This window comes from Stegodyphus dumicola, chromosome 2, assembly GCF_044657685.1.
Source record: "Stegodyphus dumicola isolate Sdum_Otavi_A_Nest chromosome 2, ASM4465768v1".
NCBI classification, from domain to species: domain Eukaryota; kingdom Metazoa; phylum Arthropoda; class Arachnida; order Araneae; family Eresidae; genus Stegodyphus; species Stegodyphus dumicola.
In genome coordinates, this window is record NC_140769.1 from 213,470,623 (window position 1) to 213,487,117 (window position 16,495).

The 16,495-nt window shown below is 31.3% G+C and overlaps 1 protein-coding gene across 4 annotated transcripts in view; it reads right to left on the bottom strand.

The window, feature by feature from the left end:
- The window catches only part of Tcs4 (Threonyl-carbamoyl synthesis 4), a 500,068-nt gene that overhangs the window by 19,793 nt on the left and 463,780 nt on the right, over window positions 1-16,495 (bottom strand). For 2 of the 4 annotated variants that reach the window (XM_035371848.2, XM_085811721.1), the window contains exons 2-3: window positions 7,976-8,075; window positions 4,893-5,050 (exon numbers count right to left, since the gene is read on the bottom strand). In XM_035371848.2, the coding sequence (XP_035227739.1) occupies window positions 4,893-5,050; window positions 7,976-8,075 (258 nt within the window). Of the gene's footprint in view, window positions 1-4,892; window positions 5,051-7,975; window positions 8,076-15,224; window positions 15,533-16,495 lie in introns of those variants that run through there. The other 2 variants (XM_035371847.2, XR_015039772.1) reach the window with 2 other exon arrangements.

Here is a 16,495-nt window from a genome sequence, read left to right on the forward strand (position 1 = left end):
AGTGCTTCATTTATGTACAGTATTTAATTTGCTCTGCATTCGTATTTTAGTATTAAACAGTATTTACAATAATAACAATAGAATTTTTTTAATAAGAAAGGATTAATTATTTTCCTTTTATTTGTTTTTAGACAAATTTGTTTGGTACATGCCAAAAGATCTGGAATGGATATTAATGATGTATACTATATATTTTTAAATCATAATCTAATGCTGCTTTGAAAAAAAAAAAAAGAGATTACATATTTCTTCTATTATATTACCTACCTTCATCACAGTTTGACTCAATTGAAATTGACTTAAACATTTCAATATATTTCAGACTTTCATTGAAGTATAATTTTTATATGTCTAATGTATTACAAAATAACTCCTACATCGTTAGTTATCTCATAGAGAGGATTCAAAAATAAATTACATTCATGAGAGTCATTAAAACACAAAAGCAAAATAATGCATTAACTAGAAGCTTATTCCCAGGTTATGAGAAACAGTACAAATTATCTAGGCAAAAATTTTAACTGTATTGAAATTTATTGTAATGTTATGAATGAGACAGGAACAATGCCACGTCCAGTTACAATCAAATGGTGAAAATAGTTCAGTGCCCAGATATGACTGATGCTGATTAGTAAGGAAAGTCATTATATTGATCAGAGAAGACAATGTGCAGTAGCCTTATTTCTGGATCAAAATAATATTCATCATATTATTATTATTATCTGTAAATAACCACAGAAATTGCATAAGGATATTTTTATAAGAGAACAATAAACTATTAATGATTAGAAGATGTAAACAGCAGTTCTACAATGGCTCCTTGAGCAAGGAACAAATTTTGTAACATCAGAGAATTAACATTTAGTTGAACATTCAGATAAGTGTTTACAGAGACTTGTGATTAAGCCGAAAAATAGTATAACATATCCACATCATACTGTAGTGTGTCGCTCAATAAAATTTTCTTTACCTTCAATAATCAAGGCATAATTTGTTTTTTTGTATTCCCTTATATAATAAAAAATCAAATAGAACTAATCTACAAAAATAGATTCGGCACTTGTCGGCTAGCTGATAGGAACTGATATATTACCAAAGCTGATTCTAATTCTTTACCTTTAGCAACCCCAGAAGTTTTTCTGGCTTCTTCTATAAAGATGAGATTTATATTCCTTGTTAATGTTCATTCTCTCCTTCTTTTTACCTTGGAAGAGGGCTAGAGGAGGGTGGGGATGGTTTTTTTTTTTTATTTTTTTTTTTATACTTTTTGAGTTGCAGATGTTCATTTAATTTAATTTGTTTAAATTTTCTTAATTGTAGGTATAACATTAATTTACTTTTTTTCTGACTTTAATGATAATTGAGATAATTGATATGCAAATTGATTGGAGAGGGCTGACCATATCTGAAGTGCTAAAAATATTAAATGAATAGTTTTCAGATAGTGAATCTGATATGGAGAGCAGGGAGATACTTTTTGGAGGGGTGAGCCTGTCTCGGGCACACTCACAAAATTAAAACAGCAAGTGCTATCTTTACAAAATTTTACCTGTGAACTCTAGACCTAAAGAGGACTACATTTTTTTTTTTTTTGTTGTTGTTGTTGTTGAAATTCCAACTTTAAAAGGTAGCATGTTAGAAAGGATTAAATTAAAAATGTTAATCTTTGATTATCTGCCAAACTCTGACTTTATTAAAACTTTTATTATTGTACGTATTAATATATCAAGTGTATTACTACTGTGGTAATTCAACATAGTAACACTTTTTGATGTAAAGTATCTCTATGTTGTCATATGTTGTATAATAAGCATTGATATTGTAAGACCGCAATAGGTCTCTGTTTGGCAATGTTGTTTTTCTGGACAGTTGCGGGATCTGAACGATACCCGAATAGTCAGTGAAAGCCACCCAGATGTCCGGATCCAGCTCTCACTTGTCACCTGCCAAACTCTGACAAAAATCACAGGGCAATATACTATGTTGCCAAAGTAGGTAACCCAGAATTTTAAGAAATGTAAAATTCCATATGTATTCAATGAGATTACTTCATTTTTATTTAATAGTTCTTAAAGAGCAGTGAGGCATGTTTTATATCATGTCCAGCTGATGACAATTTTTTTAAGCTATAATGCTATCACATATGAAGAATTCGAATTTGATGATATATATATATTTTGATCTACTTTGTATATATCTCCAATTCTTTTAGCAGTAAAGCATGCCATTAATGAAGAATGTTGCCACCTCCATTTTTTTATAAAGAGTCCACATCAATTCTTGATATTTTTCATTTGTACCAAAAAGTGAAAATTTGGGATCATATATCTACGAAACTTTCATCATTAAAAGAGTACGCTCTTTATACTTTTTAACAGATTTCAAGGATTTAGTACATTTAGCTTATACACTTGTGTTCTGGACATAATTTTAAATAATTTACTTTAGTATAGTCTCTTTGAAATTCAGTCTTAGGTCAAGCAAATTATTCGACTACGGCAAATAACTTAAGATGACGACTTTAAAAGGAAACTGGCTTGTATACATATTACACATATGGAAAACAATAAAAACATAGTTAGCCTGTTTGCTCGGGATCAAATCCAGGTGAAACTCCTAGCATTTAACAGCCTCAACTGCTCAACAACTGCTGGTGCTGAAATTCGATTTAAAGACTTTTCTTTTCAAGAGACCACTTTAGCTCCTGGATTACTTCAAACCTATTTTTTAACTACTCGTTGCTTAATTGGGAGAAAAAAAAAAAAAAAAAAAAAAAGACGACTTTTATCAAACTTTCCTGTTCATCACTTCAACACTCCAGATTATTTCTCTCAAAGAAGAACACTCAGCATTTCACAGTGTAGTTGGTTTAGTTGACAAGAAAAAAATTAACAGAAATTTCTTTCTATATGAACAAAAAAATGTAAATAATACTCATAGGTCAAAAGATAACATTTAGTGTTGTTCGAACTCAGTCCAAGACCAGCACTAGACCTGCTGTGACCAACCGGGTGGCAGACTTAAGAGAAGGAAAAAATTTAGAATTTAGAAGAACACTGGGCAACAAAATTAAGGGATGACAAAATCTTTAGAGTTTAGGGAAGGTACTAGGATATAAAATTTTTAGAAGGGAGGCATTTAGCAGCACAGTTTAAGATCTGCGAAGACTGCACAGTGTCGCAAAATATCAAGTGGATAAACTTTAAGTGCATGTGATTATTTGGGACTTGGATAAATTTTAACCACTTGCACTAAAAAGACGTGTCACACACGTTGAGATGCTTTTGTCTCAAACCGCGTGCAAAAATGTAAATAACGAGATTGTTTATTTCGAGTTACAGCTCTGGATTGCACTTGCAGACGTAAATGAGACACTTTACTGCTTGTTATATTGTAGCGCATGGCACCGCAACCGTGAAGTTTAGTCATAGCGCAAGTGGTTAAGCATGAGTAGAAAATAGCCATAGGTATGACAGATAACAGGTTTAACTTTGACAGCATGTGACAGAAGCAACACAAAACGTAGCAGAACAGCATATCTTAGTTACTAATAACATGATACATTGCCATTAGTGCATAGTGGATGCTAGTTAAGCTGTATGATGATAGCACAAATTTGAAAGTTTTCAGATATCATAAAAAAGTGAAATTATCCAATTAATGATATTTGTTAAGAAATGAGAGAAGTAGTAATAAATGAAGATGATGTAAGTTTTTCATTGTGATGACAATGCCCCAATCAACTAACAGATGGTTAAACTTATAGTATGGTTCTAACCAGAAAATATTTAGTGATTGGTCTACCAGTAAGTGAAGAAAGTGACAGATATGGCTATTACAGGACTTGAACAATTGAATTTTGCAACCAAACAAGACATTACATCTATCTATAGAATTAAAGAGAAAATATTGGCACAAAAATGAAGCAACTTTAACAACTTACATTGAAAGAAATGTTTAATAGAGTCAGCAAATAAATAATGAGTGTTTTTTTAAATTTTTGATTTCCTTAAGGTAAATGTGATGTGTGCATACCTACATTGTCATACTATTGGATGCTATCATGGCCATAACACGCCCACCAGCGGCCAAGTGGTAAAGTCGCTGAACACTGGTAGTTCGGTCCAAAGTTTGAATCTCATGAATCTGCTGGCTGCATGAGCATTTTTGATGTTTTTCCCAAGTGTAACATGTATACAAATCAGTTTCCCTTAGAAAGTCCTCCATGAAAGCAAGCATCTCTCCGCTTAGGAAGATAGCCCTCAAGGTTTTGCCATAATCAGATAAACCAAGCCATAGCCATAACAATTCTGGTGGCATTCTGCTCTGCTTCATGTATACTTGTTTGTGATGTTTTGGTGAATGTGGATAATCAGAAATTACAGAATATTTTGTTAAAGAGTAAGAAAATTGCTTATATATCTTTTTGTTGGATATAAAATTTGGTGGATGCCAAGTTTGCACCACCATTCTATCAGAAATTTGGAATGAACTTGATTCTTCTTCACTTAAATAATCAACATATACAGCTTACAGGTATAGTATATAATCACCTTAAATAAAAATTAGCTCTAATTCATGCCTAACATTCTGGTAGAAGATTAGAAGAAATAAATTGTTCCTTATTTATTTAGATAGTTTACAGATACAAATTATGGTCAACAGGAAAGTATATATATATATATACTTTCCAGGATATAAGTAGTTCAAAAAGTTAAAAACCAAAAATATTACATTTTTGGCTTTATGAATACAGAAGAATAGTTTTAATTTCAATGCCAAGTTATATGATACAAAATGCAAAAGATGATGAAATATGACATTCATATAGCAAAAAGGGAAGAATGCACTGAACATTTAAATAATGGTAAACTGATTATATTATTCTTTACTTTTCGAGAAGGCGAGCTGTTAAAGCATGAGCTTCCATGTGATGAATAGGAATTAGTGGTTTACCACAGGCAGATGCTAAATGTTTTGCATACTTTACTCCTACTTTTAAGGATCCTCTCAAACCAGGTTTGGTGGTCACAGCAATAGCAGACAAATCCTGCAAAAGGTTAATTTACTTTAAATAGGAAACAATGATAAATCAACACTGTTGCAAAAATTATATTTATACATATATTTTCCTTCTAAAGTAATATTTTATGCCCTAGATGGCAGCACTAGCATTTATTAATAACAACAGAAGCCATAACACAGTATAATTTCCGAGATCCAGATTTCTCAATTTTAAAACATCAATTTAAATTTAGTATGATTACACATAGGTATGGTAATATTTTCACTTATTTAGGTCAGCTAGGAAAATGCTACCCTCCCACAACTATTCAAGGGCTGAAAGTGTGATCCTAGCAAACATCAACACACTCAATCAATGTGTTGTCACTGGTCAAAATACAACTTCCCTAACCAGCAGATGTTTGAAAGTGACATGTAAAAATCTCAGTTAGTCAGAAGAAAAATCACACTTACAACACTCTTTCTTTTATTGAACACTATCATAAACATTCCTTGACTTTGTAAGAGGAGAATATTTTTTTTTTTTTTATTATTTAATTTAATTTATTTTTTCGGCTTGTAGTCAGGATGTGTGGATATTAGATGCCCAAAATTTTAGACATTGGACTGTACATACAAAGAGAGATTCCAGATTGACTATCTCAAAAAGGACTGCATATTCAATCTGATAACAAATAGTCAAAAAATACATTAAATAGCATTCACATATTGCAAATCACATTAAAACAGAGAAAGTGCAAAGTTCAAGATCCAGACTCATCTGGACTTAAACAATTCTGGATTTGGGAGATTTAGGGATTTTAGATCATTACTTTAAATCTAGTAAGATGACAGGTAGAAATTAAAAAATTAAAAATATGAAATGGTGAAGCATTTAGGTTCTTTTCAGGGAGTTAAACTTAAAAAAAAAAAAAAAAAAAAAAAAAAAAAAAATTAACATTTATTTGTTTGCTTTATTAAATATTTCTCTCAATGCAAGTTGCTTCATTTTTTGCATTCTTTCTCTTTAATTCCATAGATATACATAATTTCTTGTTACATTAGAAAGTTTTATTGCTCAAGTCCTGTAATTGCCATGTCAGGAATTCCCATTAAATTGTCCATTGAAATTTTGTCCTTTTCGGCAACCTCTCTCTCTTCTTCACTGCCAACAGTGATATTTTCTGGATTTAGAAAATCATTGTCCTCGCAATGAAACCTCCTGTTATATTATCTTCATTTATTACTACTTTTCTACATTTCTTCACAAATTCTATTAATTGGAAAATTTTGCTTTTTGCTTGTGATACCTGAAAACCTTCAAATTTGCGACTATCATTATAAAGCTCAGGAAGTGCCTGCTATACACTACTGGTAACTAAAGGCAAATGTTGTTCCACTAAAATTTGTCTTGCTCCTATCATGCACTAGGGAAGTTAAACCTGAATTATGTTAGTTTTATTATTTATTATACTTTATACTTAGGTCTGTTTCCCACATATGCTTAAGGCTTACCTGAAGCTCGAAGAAATAAATTCACACATTTAATTTATGGGATACTTTTCCATCATGTATCTGCCATGCAAATTGGTGGTTTTTAATTGTAAAGAATTTCTAGTTATAAGAATAGTCAATCAATAGAAGAAACACACAGCACATAGCAGGTGATGGCCAATAGGTCATGTCAAAAAGTGTAAAGCATGCCTTGTGCCAAAAAGCACGAAAGCGTGACAAGTGCATAAAGGAAAATTACTCTTAAGGTTTATCAGAACTACACATCTGCTGTTCTTAATTCAAACAGCACTAAATGGATTATGAATATCTATTTCAAAATCTATTTTTAGAAATTTATGCTAAATTTGAACTTGTTAACAAACTTCACAATGAAGATGGCTGAATTGTGTAATTGTAGCCAAGCATAATGCCAGCATGAAGGTTACCATGCTGTTTGCTATTCAGTTACTGATATTTAAAACAGAAATTGTTTTAGACATTGCTGTCATTTCTCAAGCAGCTGTGAATTGATGGCCATGTGGTGATGAAAGCAAAAAAATAATTCCCCATGTTGGCATAAAGATTATATGATATTCAGTAGGTGTAAAATCAAAGAAAAACTTTGATAGAATGCTTTGGTTTAAGATGAATGCCAAGCAGTTAGCCAAATTAGTGATCAAAGAGGTGTTTTATTTGGTGCCAAAATAAAATTAAGAATCAGGACCCTCCACATGCTTAACTACGAAAAATGTCTACTGTGTGTGCATTAAGCATTAAGCATATGCTACTCTTGGATAAGTGCAATTGATATTTTTTCTTCATAAAACATGCAGAGTCCAAATTCTTAATTTCACTTTGGCACTGAATAAAGTATCTCCATACTGAAGAAACAATCATTTATCAGCATACATCTCTATGATTAATATTTCTGCCCCTCCGCAGCCACCATTTTACTTTTCATACATCTGAAACAAAAATAAGTGACAGAGAATTTGCTGAGAATTAAAAAAATGTTGATCAACTGCTTAGTGGGAATTCTTGACATGGCTATTACAGGACTTGAAGAATGGAACTTTAAGACTGAACAACAAACTATGTCTAACAAAGAAATAAATATATTTTTCATTTCCCCTCCCCCCTTTTTGTAAATTTTGATTCATTAGGGTCATAAATATATTATAATTCCCTAAATCACATTTTCATATTTTTAATTTCATAATTTCCACACATCTTACCAGATTAAAATTGATGACTGACCCAGAAAAATCCCAGATCCAGAATTGTCAGTTTCAATTCAGACTTTGACCTGTACTAGTAACAACTAGTCTGCTCAGCTGTCAGAATAAACTTGAGATTAATTACTAGTATCTATGGTTTTATCCACAATATCACTATTAGTTTCTATGTATAGAATTGGAAAAACATTGACAGCACACATCATTTACCAAGAAAGGGGAAAAATTTTACAAGTTTGTACCTGAAGTTTAACATTACTCTTTGTTAAGGCAGTAGAAACAACATCTTCAATGCTTTCTTCATGGAGGTAAACTGCAATGTGAGGTATGACCCCTCCATTCCTGTATGAAATATATATATATAAAAAAAAAAAAAAAAAAAAAAAATCTCAAAGCACATAGAATTTTACAAAAAATGAATGCAAATCTATATTCACTCATGCTACATAAATTCATTGTACAATATTTGATTTAGACTTTTTGCTGCTAGAAATTTATAAGACAAAATTATATTATAACACTAGTTTCCAAAAGCTTCAGCATGAGGTACTCGCATATTAGTGCAACCACTTGAGAAAAAGTCACCAAATTTTAAGTTCTCCAACTCTAGTAACCACACACATAGCAATTCTTCACTCTGACATGCATTCTTTTTGTTACGTTCTAAGTTCCAACAGTTTTTACAAAAAATTATGACATACATATATACATTTTAACTGCGTTATTTCATATACCTAAAACTGTAAACAAATTGCATGTATATAACTGTAATCATACCTGTATATCAGTTAATAGTGTAATTCCATTCATGTTCATGTGCAGATGCATGCATCCTTGTAACCTACTTTTATTTAATATAAAAGCTGTTATGTTGTCTAGATGACTACTAGTTATTTTACAAAGTGAATCACTTCTTTTCCAGGACAATGAATTTATGACTACTAAATTACAGTGGTATACTTGATATAGGACAGTGGTGACCCAAACTATAGTTGTGTACTTGATATAATATAGTGGTGACCTGGACATGATCTTAATCCTTTGACTGTACATTTAATTTTCAGCTCTCTAATTACCTGTTGCAGGCAGATCCTGCAGTTTATCTCCAGCATCTATGCAACACCATGCATGAACTACTTCTAGCTTCTATTTCTGCACATATTAAACCTTTCCGTTTTTTGCACTTTTCCCTAGAGATTTAGTCTCATGCTTTTGTGAGTACAATAAAAGTACCACTGACATAACTGTACAACAGTCCTTATCACGCTGTCAAAAGGAATGGTAAACACTTCATCATTCAAATCACTTCATCAGATAAATGTTAAAGAACCCATTATTGGAATTGACAGATTGATTTCCTATGCATTCCCTTCTCCTAATTTCTCTAGTTTTTAATACCTTCTCCTTGTCACTCTATTTAAATTTTTAAGTACAGAAAATTCAGTACATTTCCATTAAACCCATACCACTTCTATCTTTGTTATTCTGACATATTTCTTTGGTGCTAGTTGCCATCACTTTGATTTGGCCTCTTTCCTGGCAATAACTGCTTTTATAATCATTCCTAGTGCAGCCAAATGTTTCATAGAATAAAATTTTTTCCACTGCAGTGAATTTGCCAACAGATGCACAAGAGGATATTTTGTTTTTTCAAGGAAGAGATATTCTTCACAAAGAAAGATCGAGTTCAAAGTGAAATTAAAACATGACATGAAGCCGAAATGGCTTAATTCATGCTCAAAGATAAATTGCGTTCCAAATACAAATGTGGTCTCTTGGATCACACACTCTTTATATTATTGCTATAAGATTCATTTACTAAAAATTCAAGCTGTTAACTTCTACTGAGTTTTGTGGATTAAAGCTTTCTTCAATCAAATCATAACAAGACAGTTTACAGCGATTAAGTACAACTTTAAAACTTTGATAACTTTAAAATCAAAGGATGCAACAAAATTTTGGAAACTGATAAAAGCTTATTGATGAAAAGAAAAAAAATAACCTAGGCTACCTCTCACAATGAACTTTTGGATGATTTTATACTGAAATCTGAAAAAATACTGAAAATTCTCTAAATGGGATGTTATTAAGAATCTGTCAGTATTTGCAGTGCAGGATTTACATATGAGCTACACAAGCTATAGTTTAGGGCCTCACTTTCTTGGCCCCCCCCCCCAAAATTAAAATATAGTATGAATATAGCATTAAAATATAGTATAACAGAATTATAAAGGCACCCATAATCTCAAACAGCTTAGGGCCTTATGATGCCTAAATCCAGCCGTGTGTATTTGTTACCAATGTAAACAAGCATGTTCATTGCACAAAATGTAAACAATCAGCTATAAGGAGGTGCATTCAAACTGAAACTCAATTGCTCCAGATAAATAAATTCTTTATAAATGTTAACCAGACAAATTCAAAATTATTTTTAGAAAGACATTTAGATATGTACTCAAAAATAGTGATTCAAAACCCCAAATTTAAAATCCATGAAAACAGGATGCTAAAACATGCACAGAAAATGCTAAATAATTTCAAAAATATGATAAAGTCACCTCTTTAATCAAAACAAATTCTACTTGTTTACTTTAAAAAATAAGCATGGATTACAAACACTTGGGAATACAGCACTCGCAGACTATCACAGTTGTCTTCATGGTAATGACTGTGTACTCACACACGTAGAATCACGAAAAATTAACACTCTATGCTTTTTTTTTTTTTTTTTAAAGAATGTAGGGTTTTAAAAATACAAAAATTTGAACAAATATCTTATTAATTTAATACATAAATTATTTGTTAAAAGGAATGTATTATAAACCATACTTTTTTTTTAAAACAATCAAGTTTCATTAATTGGTGGTTTACAATTTATACACATGTGATATCACATTAGTTATGCATGACACGGGTCAATGGGGTTATCAGGAAATTACCTAACGTAATCACAGTTTGTTTATAAAAACCATTGGAACTTGGAATACAACAAAAAAGAATGCATACAAAAATTGTGGTGTTGCGTGACTGAAGGACTGTTACGAGCATTGGTTCTCAGAAAATGGTTATGCACATGGTTACCAGAGTTTGGCACATTTCAAAAATTTGGCCACTTCTACTAAGGTTGAACCTTAATACTAAGTACTACTACCTTAATACTAATAATTCAGAGTGAAGTTACCTCTGGATCTGTTATACATTCTGATGAATAGCCAGACCATACAAATTTAACAGAATAAAGTTACTATCAAGAAAATTTTTCAATCCTACAACAGGGCCATATATGCAATCGACTGAAAGGTCTTGATTTGATGCAAAAGTTTGGATATTACAGAAAATGAGATTCAAAGGTAATGTGTGATCCAACTCATCAGTAAGAAGACATGAATTTTACCAATTAATGTAATACATTAAAAACAGCCAAATAAAAACCTAAGATACTAAGACAAATGAAATCCGAAATGTATAGATGAAATTAAGAAAGCAATTTTGCAAAGATTAATTTCCCTTGTTTGGAGCTTCATAACAGAACTTGTCAAGGGAAAAAGTGTTATGAAGAAAATGAGAGGTGTACCAAATGAACATTTTCGATCTCACCTAGACCACTTTTGTTGGAAATTGCTAAGAAAAAGAGAATACAACCTATTCCTAGCTTCTTTTAATCCTCTGACTGCTCAATTTGTGGACCGAAATCGCTTTAAAAATTGTGCAATTTTTTTTGCATATTTTAAATCTATATATATTGGAGAATTGAAAAATGTATTTTTCCTTTCTAGAAAATATTTTTTTATATAGATTTTTATCATGACAAACTAAGTTGCCAGAAAAACCAATTTCAGATGTTATCACCAAAAAAAAAAAATTCTTTTAAATAAATTTAAGTCGAATTGCAGTCCATTTCTATTTATTGCATAATATACAAAGTAAGATATATAAAATTTAAGAAAATATAAAGCACTGAGGAAAAAATACCTTAGAAATGCAGTTTAGTATGACAGAGTTCAAAACAGGGTTTAAGGCAAAGTCCAACTTAACAGTCTTTGCACTAGATTCAATAAATCTAATTAATAATAAATCTAATTATTAATATAATCAATAAATCTAATTAATAATTCAATAATTTAATTAAATAATTAAGATAATCGCTGAATGTTTTCCAGCAGCCATTTCTGTAAGAAAAAAAGCGCAAAACGTGAGTTTAAGCGGTAATACCCCGTGCCTTCAAATGCCAGAATTTAGTGGACAACTAATGATATCTGTTGGCCAAAACATAAACTAAATGTCTAATATTGTATATAATTTATTTCAGTGGTTAAACAGAGAAAAAACGGGATGTGCTCCTCAATAAAGGAAGAAAAACACATGCCCGTGGAAATCGCGGGATGAGCAGATTTTGCTACATTTGAGTTGCCCGAGGAAATCGAAGGATGAGCAGCCAGAGGGTTAATAAATGTACCTTTAGCTGCATAGACATATTAAAGGTATTGATGTCATATCATGAATTTTTAAATAAATTTTGGTTGATCTTTACAATATGGTAACTGGTAGTTTGGCGAAATTTTGGAGGCAATAAAGGTTACTACCTGGCACTTTGGTAATAATGTGAGCAGTACTCAGTTCCGATTATGCATTATTTTGTGTGAGGGAAATGAGAGATCATGGGATATGTCATGCGATATTAATGGACGAATTACGGTTCTTTAATCGGAAAAGGGGGGAAATCGGGAAAAAATCTGGAAATTTTGTATTTGGCTTTATTCTGTGTTGTGTGAAACAGTGTTCGTGAATTTTTGGATCCCATGGCCGTAACTAAAGTGAATTCGAAATGGGTATTTATGTATGTATTAATTTAATGTATGTGCTCATTTATATTTTAAGTAGTGTTTTTGAATTTAATTATATTTTAATTAAATGATAGTTATTTTGTAAATTTTATGTTTGTAGGAATTTGGTATACGTTTTAGTTGAAGTAAACGTGCATGGAAATAATATAAATATCTGACATATATGTTCTTTCTACCGGGTTTAAAGATTGAGAAAATTGTCATGTATTTTCGTGAAATTTTTCTAATTTATGAGAAAAAAGCAGTGTACATGGATATAGTGAAGAGTGTGCGCAATGCCACTTTGTGCAATTCTGGGATGTTTTTTTAAGTAAAAATAAGTCGGCGTGTAAATGGTTTAGTGATATTTTAATTAAATGATAGTTATTTTGTGAATTTTATGTTTGTAGGAATTTGGTATACGTTTAAGTTGAAATAAACGTGCATGGAAATAATTTAAATATTTGATACTAAGTATTTGTAATGCTTGCGGTATGAATTCGTTGGTGATGTGTATAATGTAATAGATGATTTAGAGGTAAAAGTTTTTGGATATTTTATTTATTTTATATGTGGAAATGTTCATATTTGGAAAGGGTAAATACTTTTTCGCGATCAGGTAATTTCATATATGTTCTTTTTACCGGGTTTAAAGATTGAGAAAATTGTCATGTATTTTCGTGAAATTTTTCTAATTTATGAGAAAAAAGCAGTGTACATGGATATAGTGAAGAGTGTGCGCAATGCCATTTTTGTGCAATTCTGGGATGTTTTTTTAAGTAAAAATAAGTCGGCGAGTACATGGTTTATGTGTATGTGTTATTTTGAAAAACGCGTAAGGAGTATGGTATTGTGCACTTTTTCCCAATTTTGCAGTGAATATTTGTCATGATTAAGCAGTTTTGTTAGATAAAATTTCTAGCATAAGTGTAATTCGGCTAGTAGATTGTTGGAAGAAGTGTTCAGTAGATAAAAAGAAAAGAAACATGTCTTTACTTCGTGAAGACAAAATGGCGGCGGGGAAAAAAAATAGAGGGTTGCTGTAGGAGAGTTGGTCGCCAAATTTTCGCCAAAAAAACGCCAAGTTACCATAATGTAAAGATCAACCTAAATTTTGTATAAAAAACTATATATTTATGTATTTTGCACCACTTTTTACCGGTGGACCACACACTGTACTAAAAATAGACTAGTGGACTGCATGCTATATTGACAACACTTTTTTCTCCCATTTCCCAAACAGACTGAATACACTCTGATATTCTAGCAATTTCTAATTTTTGGTGGTAAGGACATTTAAAATATTTTGACATCATCCAACAGGAAGATTTTGTATTTCTAAGATTGAATTTCTGAAATTTATTTGTTTCCTATAACAAATTGGAATACAGACTAATTGTATAATACTGCCTTCCCACATAATACCATTCATACGTTTCTTATCAATATTTGTTTTTTTATATCACTCCATTCCTATTTTTGTTATTACTATAATATTTCATTTATACAATTCTGCTTGAATTATATGCGATTTCCCCCCAGTTTGATTTAATCATTTATGTTCCTATTTGTACCGAGACATTTAAAAAAAAATTATCAGTTGTTTCAGGTAACATTTGAAAGTTATATGAATATAAAAAGTTGGAAAAAAAAAAGGCATAGAGTATTTCAGGTAGGGCAGGATTCTGATGGATGGCTATTTACAAATCTGATAATCAGGTTAGCAGAAGGGAGAGAGATGACAGGTTTTTAACAACCGGAGCCCCATTAACAGAAAACTGCTATCATTTTATCATTTAACTCTTGAAATATATATGAATAGTAATTTATTGTAGATAAACATCTTGTAAAATATTTATGTTAATTTAATCATAAATGTGTTTCTTAAAGTTTTTTCAGAAATGCCTGAAGATTTGAACTGATACTTAAGCAAATTTCACATCCAGTTAAACTTAATTTACTGCAGCAAAACACTTCAGCATTTAAGTTTTAAAAAAAATACTTTATGCAGAATTTTTTAAAATTAATTTATATTTAGAAAATCATAAACGTCTTATGCAGATAGGGCCTAAACTCATTATGATCTAGGTGTAATCATGTGTTATTAGCTTGGACAATGGTAAGCAATATTTATCTGCACAAAATTTGAATGGGTATATTATTGCACACACTTATTTACTGATTTATTTATTATTACAAAATGCATACATGAATAACCAACTGCTAATCACATAATTCAGTGGGATAGCATTCATAAAAACTCTGTACGTACCATCTACATGGGTAGAACCCATACATTACTAATTTCTGATATAAAATAGGGACTAGTATACAGGCATGCTATAACTGGTGATTTTCATTGTTAGATGATGCTAGTAACCGTATACTAGGATTAAGCCCAGAATTGCAATTCTGGTTATGTTTTCTGAAGCAAAAATACGTCGCTTTTTATATGGGGAGAAAAATCGCAACATATCACATGTATAATGTTTAATTTAACAATTCAAATCTGTTTTTAAATTGTAATTTTGATTCTCTCTATTGACATATTAATAATATTCGCCGGCTTATGATAAATGTCATTAATCAGGCGATCGTTTTGAAAAGCATAATAACTTTTGCCAAAAAGAGTTTTAATGGACGAACAAAATATAAAATATTAACGTACTCCAAATGAACTTTCATCTGAGATTTCAAGCCTTCTCCCAATACATTACCGTCTTCATCAATAACAGCCGCTCCAGTATCATCACAACTAGTTTCGATTCCTAAAACTATTCTTTTAGATCTGGCACATAAACCCCGATAAAAATGAGAAAACAACTGAATACGTCGATTTAAAATTCGAAATTTCATATTTGACCTGTAAAAAATTAATTAAATTTCATTTAAAATATATTATATGAATTGTAAATTCCCATTAACACAAACACAGGACCTTAATTGCTCATTGTAAACATAAACCACATGTAGAAATTAAGGGTTGAAGTCAAAGTTCCTTTCGATTTAGCATTCTTCCCAGTCAGTTAGACTATAATAAATCTATTATGATCTTGAAGTGCGTTGCATAATTATAAATAAATATTTACAGGTGCAGGACAGTTATTTTTACATAAATTATCAATAATTATACATAGAATTATATTTTGTTCAATTATGTTGTATTTTTATTTTAACACTCTTCGCTGTCACTTTGATAAGCAAACAGTAAACACGATATTTTCGAATACATGCTCCGATTTGCTATACAGATCATCCTTTAGCAAAAGAAAAGTATTACGTAAGGCTCCGATATACCTAGGTCTAGAGAGCCTTAATATTACGGCTGTTTCCCTAGAGGAAGTACATCATCGGATGGCAACCATACCTTGTTCTACCCACGGAGTATAATGGACGGAGTTTATCACGGAGTGTAACCACTGTTGTATCCGGGGACGAAGCAGGTTGCATTACAAGAATTACTCATACTGGAAATTGATATCAAATCAATATTTTCTGTATTGCTGCCTATGGCAAATCCTACGAAAAGTAGAACAGCTAACGATTGCAGCGCCCTCTATAAATAATGCGACAAAAGTGGACCATTTTTGGAAAAAGTTGTAATACCAGTTTCCCCTCCTTGTTTATACTCCGTGGTTCTACCATAATAAGCTGTTTCTCCCTTTCTTGGCGTCAAGGCTGTTCGCCGAAGAATATCCTAATATACTGTAAAGAACAAACTTCTTAAAACAATTTTATTAACGAGAAAACAGGGTTAAAGTGCAGAATCGCCGACTTATTTGTTTGGCGCTTTTTACAGGAAGAATTGGATATTTTTATCAATTTTCTTTGACTTTTTAAGTGAAAATAGGTCGATGTTTACATGTATAAAGTCAAGGGAGTGCGCAATGCCATTTTTGTGCAATTCTGGGATTTTTTTTTAAAGTGAAAATAGGTCGA